This window comes from Schistocerca gregaria, chromosome 1 (genome assembly GCF_023897955.1).
Source record: "Schistocerca gregaria isolate iqSchGreg1 chromosome 1, iqSchGreg1.2, whole genome shotgun sequence".
Classification (NCBI taxonomy): Eukaryota; Metazoa; Arthropoda; class Insecta; order Orthoptera; family Acrididae; genus Schistocerca; species Schistocerca gregaria.
In genome coordinates, this window is record NC_064920.1 from 938,720,063 (window position 1) to 938,736,980 (window position 16,918).

Below are 16,918 nucleotides of genomic sequence, written 5' to 3' on the forward strand. Positions count from 1 at the left end.
CATGTTCGGACGGACAGTAATCTGCCCTCAGTGGCATTTTTTGTAACTTTGCTTCCTCCATTTCTAAAAATCTTCCTTTGTATTTTGCAATTAATAAAAGTCACTGTGTTTTTACTCTTACAAATTTCTTCAGTACCCCCACTTGACAGGATACACACGAACTATGTAGCACTCGTAACATGCTTGTTTCCCTGTTATTCATATGGAAATGAAATGTAAACTTTTACTCTGTCAGTTCTCACTGTGAAATAAAAGGGTAAGTTTTTGTGCTCAGGTTCTAAACCAAATCTAAACTCCAGTGGTAGTTCCTACTGTACTTTCCTTAGACCTCCTAAACACTGTCTGATGACAGCCAAGTTTACCCCTAGGTGACCTCTTACATCCTACTGCATGGCCTCCTGTAGTTCTGTTACTTTCCCTTGTGCTTCACGAACACTATCTTCTACAGACTGCAACCATTTTGTCATTATTACTTCCCTACTTAAGACTTCTACAGTAAAACTTCGTTAACACGATCTGAAGGGACCAAAAATTTAGGAGTTCATGTTAAAAAAATTGGTGTTAAGTGAAAAAAACATATTTTAATAAGTATACATGTACAGCAGTACACTAATGTGTAATACACTACACTATCAATCACGTTATTGTAGACTTATAACACTATAAAGTGATTGTAAAATTACAAGTACTCACAAATTATGTATTACTTTCTTGGAAAGAATTCGGACATGGTTCACTGGCATTCATGGGAACAACAATATTTTGTAATTTCACAACAAATTGCAATGATAGCATCCGGAAACCCAGCAGTGACATCGTATGTTGAAGCGAACCGTTCTAAACAGTCCAAGGCTGTAAACATCTCCTGACAGGTAGGTGGAATGGTATCTGTATTCTCTTCATCACGACTTTCTTCTGATGGCTCTTCTTGCACCTCATTCATAGCCTGTGGCACATCTGTTTCCACAGAAGCACATATGGCAACATCGTCGTCTACATTAATGAATTCTTCGAAACTAATCCCAGGGTTCACAACGTCCTGCAGAACTGTCAATTCATCAGGTGAAGTGGCATCATCTAACTCGTGGACATCTTCAGTGTTGCTGTCTCCAAGCTCTGTAAAAGCACTTCCCTATATGATGAGGCAATACTGAGTTCCAGGCTGCTGCAATGGCTTTTATTGCGTCAAGCAGATTCCAATTTTGGTTTGCACTATTGTTTTCAGCAGCACGAATTGCAGCTCTTACAAGTCGCTTACGATAAGCTCTCTTTATGAGAGAGATTATGCCTTGGTCCAAGGGTTGAAGATGGCTTGTGGCATTGGGTGGAAAAAACTGAAATGTTATGTTGGATAGGTTCAGATCATGAACATTATGGGCAGTATATCTGTCCAATGTAAGAAGAACATGTCTATTTTGAGCAAACATTCGACTGTTGAAATGAAGAAGCCACTTGCAAAATTATGTGCCATCGATCCAGCTTTCTTGTGGTGAGAGTAGATGCAAGGTAAAGTGTCCATATTTATGTTTTAAAACAACGAGGTTTCTCGGATTTACCGATAACCAAGGGACGAAACTTCACTGCCGTCAGCATTACAGCACAGTACAACAGTCACACATTGTTTGCTTCGTGCTCTACCATGAAACTTATCGCCTTTTATACCCAGGGTGTAATATGGAAAAAGACTGTACAAAAATCCAGTTTCATCCATGTTAAACACATCACACGAGGTATACTTTTCCCTCATTCAGTTGAATTCATGCAATGATTGAACTATTCTAGCAGTAACGTCTCTATGTCCTGAAACTTGGCAGTACAAAGTCGTTTAGATTAGTTTCCAGAACCTCATGCCGCAGCATTAATAATTTTTCCTCGATTCTTAATAATCGTAGATAAAGTAGATTCAGGTATTCCAAACCGCTCTGCAATTGCTGTTTTCTTGGTACCGCGGTCCACTTCATCTAGAATCTTAAGCTTTAGCTGTACATTTGGAGCTGTCTGTTTCCTCTTTGCCATGCTACGGTACCGGTTTTAACTGTAGTTTTTATTCAGTATTCCAACTCGATATGGCCACGACTAACAGAACACCTGTCAAATCTGGCACTGAGTATGTTCCTAAATGCTGCTCACACATTATTGAATTTCTTACAATGATAAGCGTACACTGATTGTTGAGGTGATAATTGTAGTTACTGACCTACAATACATTAAAAACTAATCAACAATAAGTATAATTAGCTTTGTAGATATATTTCCTACATTCGTTTCGGAAAAAAATTACGCTTTAGAATACCCTAAGGTCGAAAGTTTGTGTTACAGTGACATTTAATTATGCTAGGAACTGAAACAGTTCGTAATTCGCCTTAACCGAAATTTATGTTAACCGATAAAACATACCATAAGAACTAATGTATTCCTGGTGTGACCAATATTTTTTTCGCGTTAACCCTGAGTTCGCCTTTTGTGAGTTCGCGCGAACGAGGTTATACTGTATTTTGTAGTTTGCTGATATTCTGATTAACTGACTCTTTTGCGGCTCTAGCGTAACTTTCTTTCCTTTCCCTTACATACATTTCTGCTTCACAGCTGCTTATACCAATTACACTAAACCTGTATCTAACCTTCATTAACAACCTCTTTTTCTTCTGATACCTTTCTCCTCACTCTCTCTTTCTGGTCCTCATCTCCTACCTCTGGAATAACTTTGACTCCCTTGAAAAGGTTTCAACCACCCTACATGCACTATTATCATTCTCGTCAGCACTTTAATCTTGACATTTACTGGGGACGTAATCTCTGCCACTTCGTACTGCCCGATACTTTACAAAAAACTTCTTTTACTTATCCTTCAGCGTATACGAAGCTGATAACATCGCCCACTGACCACCCTTATACAGTAGCATTCTTGCTGTACAGCCCACTGCTTCTCCCTGTCCTCCAATGCTTGTGTACTTGGCCTCTGTACTCTAATCCATTCCTTAGTCACTCTGCCAAATTCCTTGATACACTCTCCAATCTTCCCTTTCTTCATTATGTAGAATGATGATAGCATTTTATGGGTATATAGTTCTTCATATGGTGATAATCCATTATTTGTATGCTATTTTGAGTTGTAGGTAGAGACAAAGTACTTCAGACATCTCAGTTGGTGTGATGTGAGTCAGTGTAGTATACAAGAATCTTGTATATCTAAGCACTTTTTCAGTTCTTGCACTGGCTTTTGAATGGAGATGAGTTGTCCTAAATTTCTTCACATGCAATAACTTACACAATTCCTTGAGTAAATCTGATGTAAAGTTCGTTCCCTGGTCTGTCACTATTGTCCCAGGCACATCAAACTTACATATCCAATTATTCACAAGTGTTAGTGCAACTTTAGCTGCCTTCCAGTTTGGCATCTTGACCATTTCTACATATCTTGAAATATTATCTATCATTGTGAGTACATATTTACTCCCTATAGATGTTTTAGTGAATGAACCTAAAAAAAATCAATCCCCAAAACCCAAATGGTGCTAATGCTTCAGGTAAACCTCTGTGATGGTTCTGTTGCTCGACATGAATCCACTCTCTGTACGCACTGTATGCAGTTCCCCATATACTGGTTTATATCTGTCAACCTAATCCTCCACCAATACTTTTCTGCTACTCTCCTGTTGGTAGCCTACCCCCATGAACCATGGACCTTGCCATTGGTGGGGAGGCTTGCGTGCCTCAGCGATACAGATGGCCGTACCGTAGGTGCAACCACAACGGAGGGATATCTGTTGAGAGGCCAGACAAATGTGTGGTTCCTGAAGAGGGGCAGCAGCCTTTTCAGTAGTTGCAGGGGCAACAGTTTGTATGACTGACTGATCTGGCCTTGCAACACTAACCAAAACAGCCTTGCTGTGCTGGTACTGCAAACGGCAAAAAGCAAGGGGAAACTACAGCCGTAATTCTTCCCGAGAGCATACAGCTTTACTGTATGATTAAATGATGATGGCGTCCTCTTGGGTAAAATATTCCGGAGGTAAAATAGTCCCCCATTCGGATCTCTGGGCTGGGACTACTCAAGAGGACGTCGTTATCAGGAGAAAGAAACTGGCGTTCTACGGATCGGAGCGTGGAATGTCAGATCCCTTAATCGGGGAGGTAGCTTAGAAAATTAAAAAAGGGAAATGGAAAGGTTAAAGTTAGATATAGCGGGAATTAGTGAAGTTCGGTGGCAGGAGGAACAAGACTTTGGGTCAGGTGAATACAGGGTTATAAATACAATATCAAATAGGGGTAATGCAGGAATAGGTTTAATAATGAATAACAAAATAGGAATGCGGGTAAGCTACTACCAACAGCATAGTGAACGCATTATTGTGGCCAAGATAGACACGAAGCCCATGCCTACTACAGTAGTAAAAGTTTATATGCCAACTGGATCTGCAGATGATGAAAAGATTGATGAAATGTATGATGAGATAAAAGAAATTATTCAGGTAGTGAAGGGAGACGAAAATTTAATAGTCATGGGTGACTGGAATTCGAGAGTAGGAAAAGGGAGAGGAGGAAACAGTGAGTGAATATGGATTGGGGGGGGGGGGGGGGGGGGAGAAATGAAAGAGGAAGCCGTCTGGTAGAATCTTGCACAGAGTGTAACTTAATCATAGCTAACACTTGGTTCAAGAATCATAAAAGAAGGTTGTATACATGGAGGAATCCTGGAGATACTAGCAGGAATCAGATAGATTATATAATGGTAAGACAAGAGATTTAGGAACCAGGTTTTAAATTGTAAAACATTTCCAGGGGCAGATGTGGACTCTGACCACAATCTATTGGTTATGAACTGTAGATTAAAACTGAAGAAACTGCAAAAACGTGGGAATTTAAGGAGATAAGACCTAGATAAACTGACAACCAGAGGTTGTACAGAGTTTCAGGGAGAGCATAAGTGAACAATTGACAGGAATGGGGGAGAGAAATACAGTAGAAGAAGAATGGGTAGCTCTGAGGGATGAAGTAGTGAAGGCAGCAGAGGATCAAGTAGGTAAAAAGACGAGGTCTAGTAGAAATCCTTGGGTAACAGAGGAAATATTGAATTTAATTGATGAAAGGAGAAAACATAAAAACGCAGTAAATGAAGCAGGCAAAAGGGAATACAAACGTCTCAAAAATGAGGTCGACAGGAAGTGCAAAATGGCTAAGCAGGGATGGCTACAGGACAAATGTAAGGATGTAGAGGCTTATCTCACTAGGGGTAAGATAGATACTGCCTACAGGAAAATTAAAGAGACATTTGGAGAAAAGAGAACCACTTGTATGAATATCAAGAACTCAGATGGAAACCCAGTTCTAAGGAAAGAAGGGAAAGCTGAAAGGTGGAAGGTGGAACGAGTATATAGAGGGTCTATACAATGGCGGTGTACTTGAGGACAATATTATGGAAATGGAAGAGGATGTAGATGAAGATGAAATGGGAGATCTGATACTGCGTGAAGAGTTTGACAGAGCACTGAAAGACCTGAGTTGAAACAAAGCCCCAGGAGTAGACAACATTCCATTAGAACTACTGACGGCCTTGGGAGAGCCAGTCCTGACAAAACTCTACCATCTGGTGAGCAAAATGTATGAGACAGGTTAAATACCCTCAGACTTCAAGAAGAATATAATAATTCCAATCCCAAAGAAAGCAGGTGTTGATAGATGTGAAAATTACCGAACCATCAGTTTAATAAGTCACAGCTGCAAAATACTAACGCGAATTCTTTACAGACGAATGGAAAAACTAGTAGAAGCCGATCTCGGCGAAGATCAGTTTGGATTCCGAAGAAATGTTGGAACACGTGAGGCAATACTGACCCTACAACTTATCTTAGAAGCTAGATTAAGGAAAGGCAAGCCTACGTTTCTAGCATTTGTAGACTTAGAGAAAGCTTTCGACAATGTTGACAGGAATACTCTCTTTCAAATTCTAAAGGTGGCAGGGGTAAAATACAGGGAGCAAAAGACTACTTACAATTTGTACAGAAACCAGGAGGCAGTTATAAGAGTTGAGGGACATGAAAGGGAAGCAGTGGTTGGGAAGGGAGTAACACAGGGTTGTAGCCTATCCCCGATGTTATTCCATCTGTATATTGAGCAAGCAGTGAAGGAAACAAAAGAAAAATTCTGAGTAGGTATTAAAGTCCATTGAGAAGAAATAAAAACGTTGAGGTTCGCGGATGACATTGTAATTCTGTCAGAGACAGCAAAGGACTTGAAAGGAATGGACAGTGTCTTGAAAGGAGGATATAAGATGAAAATCAACAAAAGCAAAACGAGGATAATGGAATGTAGTCGAATTTAGTCGGGTGATGCTGAGGGAATTAGATTAGGAAATGAGACACTTAAAGTAGTAAAGGAGTTTTGCTATTTGGGGAGCAAAATAACTGATGATGGTCGAAGTAGAGAGGATATAAAATGTAGACTGTCAATGGCATGGAAAGCGTTTCTGAAGAAGAGAGATTTGTGAACATCGAGTATAGATTTAAGTGTCAGGAAGTCATTTCTGAAAGTATTTGTATGGAGTGTAGCCATTTATGGAAGTGAAACATGGACAATATATAGTTTAGACAAGAAGAGAATAGAAGCTTTCGAAATGTGGTGCTACAGAAGAATGCTGAAGATCAGATGGGTAGATCACGTAACTAATGAGGAGGTATTGAATAGAATTGGCGTGAAGAGGAGTTTGTGGCACAACTTGACAAGAAGAAGGGGCCGGTTGGTATGACATGTTCCAAGGCATCAAGGGATCACAAATTTAGCATTGGAGGGCAGCATGGAGGGTAAAAATCATAGAGGGAGACCAAGAGATGAATACATTAAGCAGATTCAGGATGTAGGTTGCAGTAAGTACTGGGAGATGAAGAAGGTTGCACAAGATAAGAGTAGCATGGAGAGCTGCATCAAACCATTCTCAGGACTGACTGACGACGACAACAACAACCTGATGGTAGATCTGCAACCTCCATGATCTGTTAAATGTGTGATGATGAGCTGTTTTTAGCACTCTGTTCCTTAACTTTGCTGGTACCACTACCCAAGGCCCCAACTAGGTTCCTCTGGATACAAAACAGTGCCTGTTTAAAATACTACTTCCACCAATCATCTGCTTTTTGTGCAAATTGCTGTTCCTTAGGATCAATACCCCCAATATATAATACAGCTACTTTTCTACTTAAACCTTCCACATTTCCATGCTTTTTCCTACGTTTAAGTTTAACTACAAAACCAAATTCATTTAGTGTTACTGACCATCATATCAACCTGTTGAAAGGACACTAACTCCAACAACAATTTCAATGCTGCAAGACCCTTTATTACTCTAAACTTTTTACTGTACAGGTAACATTTGAAATAGGTGATTTCATAATAATACTTAACTTCTCTTTCTTTGTTGTGGAATAATTTTTTTCACAGAATTTAGTTACCTCGATGTGTGAACTACCAGACGTTCTAAGCTTTCTACCTCTCATGACAACACAGAGTTAAGTGCATTGTTTGATGCACTGCATGATAAAACAAATTCTCTATTAAAATCCATAAATACCAATGTCACACTCTATATTACAGCTTCTTTAAGCTCCTCAAAAGCATCCTGGCACTCTTCTGACCACACAAATTTAGTACCCTTTTTGAAAAATTGTGTCAATAGCCTGCAATATCTGCAAATGTTGTACTGATTCTGGTACAGGACATTCATGTACAGCTCTAATTAATCTCCGGTCTATCTTAAGCTCATCTTTACTTATGATATGGCCTAGGTACGCTACCTCTTCCACTCACGAAATTACATTTTTCTATATTCAATGTTAACTTCGTTGATTTTAACATTAGGAATACTTCCCTTAATCACTGCATATGTTGTTCCCTATCACTCCCACATATCATTAGGTTATCAAGATACACTAAGCATTGCCATGGTTTCTCCATCTGTAAATCTCAAACTTTGCAGGTGCATTTTGAATCTGAATTGCATTCTTTCCAATTGTTAGTATTTCCAGGGTGCCAAAAATCCTGTTTTATGTCACACCTGTGTTGCAGCCTCTATCTGGTGACACTCTACAAATCCATTGTGAAAAATATTTGCACTGCCCTAAATAATCCAAGGTTTTTGTGATGTCTGGCAAAGGAGTGCATTTGTTATGGTTTTCGCATTTAGGTGTCTAATCACAACAGAATGTTTTCAAGTTCTATACAGCTATTCTTGTGGCCTCTTCTCAGCTTCTAACAAAATAATTTCATTGATTGCATCTTCTCCTAATTCATACGTACATCCATTAATTTTCCTTAGCCTATCTACAAACTGTTCCACAGTTTCTGTATTTTTCTTAGTTATTACTCCTAATTCTTCCCTATAGTGTCTGCAATTTATTTCATGTATCTCTGAATTAACCCTTCTTTAAATTCTTTGGATGTTGTTGTTACCTTGAGAGCTTCTGTATACCCTACCCAAGTTCTTGCTTCCCCTTTTAGTCTTAATTTTGCAACACTCAATTCCTAATCAGACCAACCTTCCACCTGAGCCAGATTTTCAAGGTCTCCCACAACAGCCTGCACACACTTGGTTCCCTTACTAGAAAAAGGAGCAATTAAACTTGCTATTGAGAAATCTGTGCCCAGTTTTGATGGTCACAATTCTACCAACCCATGCAGTTCTGAACTATCTGCTGTTAATTATGATATCTTTTCCACTAATGTGTGAAGTGCTTCCGGTTCTGACACACCTTTCATTTCTGGTACTGTTGAAGCTTTGTCCCTGACAATACTCATTTTGAGAACTAACACTCACAAGACAAGAAAACAAAATACATTAACTGAGTTCTTGTGTCTAATCATGAACCATCTACAGTTCTGACGTTGCCTAGCCATCCGCCCCCAATGATTACATGTTTAATATTTTACTGGAACTGATCATACACTGTGCTGAGGGACCCTTAAGGTTAAACTGTGCACATCTAACAGGCACTAACCAATCTTCACTTATATTACCTCTAAAATTAGACAAATCCACTAGTTTCCTACTCGCAATAAAATCTACTTTACAAAATGCAGGATGGCCAAACTACTTCTCCGTGACCAAAATACAATTTTTCTTAACTCATCAATGCCGTAGGCTGTAGGTACAAACCTTGCTCTAAGTTGATAATGTCTTGACACCATTGTTGAATAACCCCAAGATTGTCACCCATGGAAAATAAAATGCGACATTAGGACAGAAGCAGATGTGTTCTATTAATTTGTTCATTCTGACCCTTGGCCATAAAGCATCGGGAGCAGCTTGGTGACTGTGTCCAGTTGCCTCTCACGTGAAACAATGTATGTCCAGCATTGCTGACAGAGCGAAGAGTTGTGCTGAGAGTGGCAACAGCGACGTTTCTGGCTGCGACCGTGATGGCAGTGCAGTGGCACAGTTGACAATAGCTGTGAACCTCATCCAGTGAGCAGGAAGCTTCCTCATGACTCAAACTCCCTTGCGACTCAGAGCAGGCTGCCCTGTCTTGTGGTCGAACAGTGGACCCCATATTGCATTCCAGGATGTTGCTCCAGGTGTCACAGGCTCATGGCGTATGCTGTGATACTGAGATGAGAATGATTTAGTACATGAAGCTGAGTACTTAATACACTCCAGACTATGTTCACGTAACGCTTCTGTCCTTTTGCTAATGAACTGCAGCATTGGCTGTTGCTACATTGCACCTAGTTGACTCCACTTCACAATGCCAGTCAGCCTTGTCTAGCTTTGCAACACACAACACTCTCGCCCACATGCAGCTGGCTTTGTTACACTCACTTCTGCTCTGGCGTATTTCTTGACAAAAGTTACATCACATGTCATCAGTGTTCAATTGCATGATGCTGTAGCCCTCACTTTCATGAGGACATCCTTTCTACAGAGTGGCCAAATATGGTTGCCTTAAATTGAAAATTCACTGTTACAGAGCCTAGTGGCCACATACGTTATTTCCCACCCCACCTAAACTATAATGTGGCCCACCTCCTGAATATCTTGAGGTCACTGACACATGCGGCTGTATCAAACAGAAATTTATACCTTCTTCCACATACTACGGCACATTTCGTCTCTGCGTTTGTTTATACTGGGAATGCCTTTTGGATGTCCTGGGGTTCCCTTATGAGTTCAACAGGTGTCTTACCACCCTGATCACCACTATTATTATATCCATGATACTGTTGTTGGGTCATACAGCCACTATCCCTTCATGGCTGGCAGCATTACTTAGTTTAGCTTGTGTAAGGTAAATGAATTTTAGGACAATTAATACAATATTCAACACACCAGAAGCACTTGAGTGAACAAAAGATGTCTAAAATTCAGGAGTGGATGACTGTTCAGATAATTGGAGGAATTTTGCTCCAGAAAGTTTGTAATTGATATTTAAGCAGTTTTAAGTCATTTCTCACAATATGCAATGTGTGGACCCATGTTCAATTATCACCAGCCTTTGGAGTACATTTACTACCTGTCTCTGGCATTATTTCGATCATCCGCGTTTGGCACAATGAAATGTGCTGAATCGCAATTTTGGCGAAAATTTCTTTTAATTATGTCAGATATGTTTTACTAAGTGACAATAGCCCACACACCTTGTAAAACAATGATGGCAAATTATTTACCATTACATTAAATCTTCACCAAAAGTTACACTGTACTATTACACAAAATAGGAATACATCTATGTACATGTTCAAAGGGGCGAGACCACATCTGACTTGTCTGAAACACACTACAATTAAACATGGTTTATGTGCTTTATGTTTCTCCAAAATGACTTGGTCCTTCACTCATTCTTATCCAGCCAATTTAAAGCACAGAAAAAGCTACAATAAGCTACCCTAAAGTGATGCAAAATTTGTTACTATAGCCTTAAATCTACCAATTAATACAGTCAAGAAGGGGGGGAAAAAAAACAGGCAAAAAAATTTTGTGCAGTGGTAAGTGGAGTGTAATGAATTACATACTAAAAATCCTGAAAGGAGTGAGCATGGGGGTGGGGAATGTGTAAATATCGCTTTTTTTCGGTTTTATTTTAACATCTCTAGACCATGGTTTCTAGCAAAAATTTTCCCAGTGTAAAATTAAACTACATTAAATTTCCTACAAAAAAAGGTCCTATTCATTTATTCTATATGTTCAATAATTTGTCAATGCAGGGGATGGAAAAACCACAGATTATTAATAATAGTGTTTTAATGATATAAAATTGATGTCTATTGTAAAATGAATTGCATTCAGAACAAATATTAAATGTGTGTACCACACCTAAGTGCAGTATAACAATATTACGGGAGAATTTGTGTTCTGCAGGTGTATCTGCAGAAAGGCGGGAGTGGTGATTAGAAGGATAAGGGAAGGTAGGTCACCAGATTGTTGGTCATGCACTTCCCTCAATCATAGGTCTGCAAAATGGTCACAAGTATCAATTACAGGGTGTTTCACGAAGATACACTGACCCTTCTACAGCATGGTTTATGAATCACTGGTGTCGCTGTGTGCAGACATATTCAATGGTGTTTATTTTCCCCAGGGTGCCTTAACACTAGATGGAATATAGATACTAATAATTCTAATCCAAGAAATACATATGAAGAGAGACTACTTAAATCTCTGTACACTGTTCCACTGATTCTTAGACATCCTGTATGCCAGCTCTAGCATTCTTTCACAAACTCCAGCATTTCCTGTCAGTTCTTTCATGTTAGTAGACAACCTTCATTGAACTTGGGTTTATATAGTGGAGTTACTTTTAGTTTAATAAGTGAATACTTTACCTACTGAACTAGTTTACAAACACTCAGGGATGTAGCGTAACTATTCTACAACAGATCAAGCCACAACTTTTGAAAGCTTTTAATCCATCACAGAACCTTGACTCATGGGGGTCCTTATGGATAAATAATGCACATTGGGAACTTAGAATCTATGGAATTGCCTATAACACATTCAAGCATGTCCCCTATACAAAATCAAAAAAAGCCGTGCAGTTTTAATAATATGTCAAAACTGCAGAGCTTATTTTTTTCTTTTGTTGCAGTCATCGATCTTCTGACTGATTTGATGCAGCCTGCCACAAATTCCTGATTTGAGCTAACCATCTCAGGGTAGCACTTGCACCTTAAGTCATCAGTTATTTGTTGGACATACTCAAATCTCTGCCTTCCCCCACAGTTCCGCATAGTACCATGGATGTCACTCCCTCCCCTCCCATATTATTGTCAGTGTTTTCCATATGTTCCCCTTCTTTCGCAAATTCAATGGAGAACCTCATTTCTTATCAGTCCACTTGATTTTCAACGTTCTTCCTGCAGCAGCATATTTGGTTTTCTCAATGGTGTGCTGAGTTCCAAACTTGAATTTTTTGAAATGTCTGATACCAGCAGACTTCTCTTGGCCAGAAATAGCCTTTTTGCTGCTGCTGCTGCCGCCTTTTATGTTGTCCCTTCTCTGTCTATCGAGCATTATTTTGCTGCCAAAGTGGAATTTCTTATTTACTTTATGATCACCAGTCCTTATATTAAGTTTCTCGCTATTATTCTCATTTCTGCTACACCTCATTACCTTCATATTTTTACAGTACACACTCAATTCCCATTCTGACTCAGCCTGTCCATTCCATTCAACAGATCCTTTTCTTCCTCTTATTCATTAAGGATAGCAATGTCATCAGTGAATCCTATCACTGATTTCCATGATGTATAGATTAGACAGTAGGGGCAAAGGACTGCATCCTTTCTTATGCCCTTTTTAATGTGAGCATTTTGTTCTTGGTCTTCCAATCTTGTTGTTCCTCTTGGTTCTAGGTACATGTTACCATGTCTGTCCCTACAGCCTACTCAGAATTTTGAGCTTCTTGCACCAATTTGCATTGCTGAACGCTTTTTTCTAGGTAGCCAAATGCTATAAACATGTCTCCATTTTTCTTTGACCTTGGTTCCATAATCAAGCAGAACGTGAGAACTGCTCTCAGATACCCTTACATTCCCTAAAGTCAAACTGACTGTCATCTAACTGTTCCTCAGTTTTCTTTTCCATTCTATTGTATGCTGTATTACTACAAACATAAGCTGCTCCTCTTTCTCTCATTTTGCCTGTAATTGCGATTTTCCACCATCAATTATAAATTGTTAATTTCAAGATGACATGTACTCTTATCTTGTGGGTTGAAAAACTTAATACATTAGCCGCAACTGAAGCGAGGGTCAATGTTTTAACATACACCAAATGGCTTCAGTCAGTAGGGACAGCTGTTTTCAGTGAACACAATATAACCACCCACAGTTAGCACGTGATGGTGTGTTCAATGCATGCTCGTAAGCACACGGAATTTCAAACAACAAATGTATTGTGTGTTTGATGTGGTTGAAATTTGATGATGTGTTCATCAGAGTTACTCTTTGCTACAATATGTGTGGCAGTTACTGTATAAATCAGATTTATTAGTGAAGATATTTGGAATTCTTTTTACTACTACTACTATACTGCAGATGCATATATTTATTTTACTTCATACATTTCATTTTATCTGTTGAAAACATTCTCCGTTTTAGGATTTGTCTGATTTCCACTTATATTTGGAAATGTCATTTGCTTCCACATTTTAATAGTTGCAAATACGGATTTCAAATTTCTATAAAAAGCATAAAGCATTTACTAACAGTGGCCACACAAACAAAGAACTGTTATCAAGTCTAGTTTAGACAGATGGAAGCAAAATTCACACGACACTAAATGGATTAAGAGTAACAAAATTTTATTCCTTTTGCTGAAAATATGTAAGTACATTAAATTTGAACACATCGAAACTTCACACAGTTCGTCCAGTTTATTCTAGACATTGTTTACCCAAATCAAGTACAGTCACTTCTCACAAGGGAAGCTCCCCATCGCAACCCCCTCAGATTTATAAGTTGGCACAGTGGGTAGGCCTTGAAAAACTGAACACAGATCAATAAAAAAAAAACAGGAAGAAATTGTGTGGAACTATGAAAAAAAAAAATAATAAGTAAAATATACAAACTGAGTAGTCCATGTGCAAGATAGACAACATCAAGGACAGTGTGAGCTCAGGAGCGTTGTCCTCCCGTGGTTAGCTTGAGCAGCTGCGGAACGAGAGGTCCTTGGTTCAAGTCTTCCCTCGAGTGAAAAGTTTACTTACTTTATTTTTGCAAATTTATGATCCGTCCGTTTGTTCATTGATGTCTCTGTTCACTGTAATAGGTTTAGTGGCTGTGTTTTGCGACCACAACGCAAAACTGTGTGATTAGTTGACAAAAGGCCGTGCCTCTCCAATGGGAACTGAAAACATTTGACCGCAAGGTCATAGGTCAACCGATTCCTCCACAGGAAAACACATGTGATATATTCTATATGACACTAGGGACGGCATGTGCGCCACATGACAGGAATATGTTGTCGACCCACCTAACTTTTACACTTGGCGAATGGGGAAAAAAGATTCTTCTACCTTGCCCGATTTAGGTTTTCTTGTGGATGTGATAATCACTCCCAAAAAAGTGATAAAAACCTAAGAGTCTGTCACATGAACTGCAACAAACGAATGCAGGAATACTCTCTCTTCTGTGCGCTGTAGTCGACTGACATCGTGTTTTGATGTTTGTTTAGGTGTAGCGTCCCCATACTACAGCACAGTTACCCCGCATCGGACGGACGGATAATAATTGTCTAAAAATAAAAAATTTAACTTTTCACTCAAGGGAAGACTTGAACCAAGGACCTCTCGTTCCTCAGCTGCCCATGCTAACAAGGGACCAAGCCGGTCCTTAGCTCACACTATCCTTGACATTGCCTATATTACGCATAGACTGCTCAGTTTGTATATTTTTCGTATTTTTTCATAGTTCCACACAACTTCTTCCTGTTTTCTCAATTTATCAGTGTTCAGTTTTTCAAGGCCTATCCACTGTGCCAACTTGTAACTAAATTTGAGGGGGATGCGATGGGGAGGTTCCCTTGTCAGCATCACCAGAGTCTGAATCTTCACAGTCACAGGCAAGCCAGAAGGCTGCTCAGATTCACTGCCTTAAAGGAGGTCCTCTTCAGTTCCATTAAGGCAACTCTAAATTGCCTTTATTTTACTTAAGTTCTTCCAATACTGACTGCCAAGTCATCTAATTCCAACAGCACATTTCCGACACAAAAACATATTGCAAATAGCCTTCTGGCATCTAATTTGCAACATTTATTATAAAATCTCTCCAAAGGTTGTAACACACTCGTCATGGCACCCAGGATGATGAAGTTGCAATTTCCTTCATTCTCAACTTCTGTTTCACTCCATCACCGACATACACGCAAAAACTACCCAAAAAACACTGATTTTGAGTAAAGAAGAGCTCCTGGCTGCTTATCCACAACTGTAGAAACCCAGTCTAGGACCAGATCCTCTGTCATCCATCAGTCATTGCAACAATACCAGGTGGGAAGCTCTCTCCATTGGAGAAGGTTTTCTGATTAAAAACCACACACAGTGGCAGTCTTCATCCACCAGCTTTAATACTTACCACCACTGTGTACTGCTGCTTTTCAGCACTACATGTACGTATTTGTACATTACGTTCACCTACAGTATTTATCATAGTGCTGCTTGGCAGCATTTAGTCTGCATTCGCTATCTGGCAAAGTTAATAAAATCAGACTACATAATGCAGGAAAGATAATGAACTGTTCTCTTACGCTTGTAGCAGTTTTTCTGCAATTATTGTTCTGCGACAAACTTAAGATTGCTTCATAGCATAAATTGCCAAGCCCACCCATACAAAACAAATTCTCCTGGGAAAAGTTTCTTTTATGTGCTATTTTGCGGCATTACATTTGAATCATTTCTGTCTGAACTGCATATTCACATTTCCTAGTCGAGCAAGTCTCTTCCACGTCTGGATATTTGCACTTTTTCCCTTGAAATGCACACTGACCTTTCGAATTATTCAAATGTTTCTGTTCAGCTGCACAACACAAACAAATGTTTTTTTCAGCACCATTAGTCCAGCTTCCCATGTTCCTTAGCATAACTGATAACGTTAAGCTTAATTTCGTCAAGTATATAGTGTGCTCCTTTCCCACCATCACTCACAAACCAACAAATCAAATGTTCACTTGCCCTCAACGCACACTATCCCTTGGATTATTCATCCCACCAGCCCTCACAATAAATCCGGTACTTCCAAGACACCTGTCAGGTATACATGACCTGTCATGTAGTGGTATAGCAGATGAAGCTACAGTTTTAGCAGACTGTTCTAAGGTGCCAACTTAACAGTTACACTGCAGCTAGGTGAGCACTGTAAAAGGGGCTACTCAATGTATTGTCCAACTGAACTTTCTTGTAAATTTAGTAGCAATCTATATTTGAAATATATTTTTTAGTATACTCTCACATCAAAATCTTAGATAAGGCCTATATTCACACAAATACTGTATTATTCTTGTCGGCAGCTTAAATATGTGAGTTGTTAAGTTGATTAAGTGACAGTTTTCGCAATTATCTGCCCTTGTTATCTCAAAAATTTTGTCTATGTTTTTCCGAGTCTTCATAGGATGTCTCCAGTCACAGATTCTACACACCAACTTTAATAGCTGTTTGATTGCCACTTACCCCAATGGCTTTAGAAATTTCAGTGGAATCTATCCCTTCCGTCTTACTTAAGCCCAAGTCCTCCAGAGCTCTTAAATTCTGACTAATACTGGCTCCTACAGACTAATTTCTTCTTGCAATAAAAAATCAGCTAAGTCCTTTTTCTTAAGAGGCCTCAGTCCTTTCCCTCACAGAGGCCTCTAATGTACTCATTCCACTTATCTGCTCCGTTCTGTGTTTATCTGTGGAATTCCCATTGCACTCTTGATGTTACCAGCCTTGCCCGTAAC

At 39.3% G+C, this 16,918-nt stretch overlaps 1 protein-coding gene across 1 annotated transcript; it reads right to left on the bottom strand.

Annotated features, from left to right (window-relative positions):
* Window positions 1-733: 733 nt before the first annotated feature.
* Window positions 734-1,747, bottom strand: LOC126282055 (tigger transposable element-derived protein 6-like). Its single transcript, XM_049981533.1, has 3 exons — window positions 1,557-1,747; window positions 1,248-1,431; window positions 734-1,132 (listed from the first exon to the last, which is right to left on the bottom strand). Exons 1-3 carry the CDS (start codon window positions 1,745-1,747, stop codon window positions 734-736), a joined length of 774 nt encoding a protein of 257 aa, XP_049837490.1.
* Window positions 1,748-16,918: the final 15,171 nt, after the last annotated feature.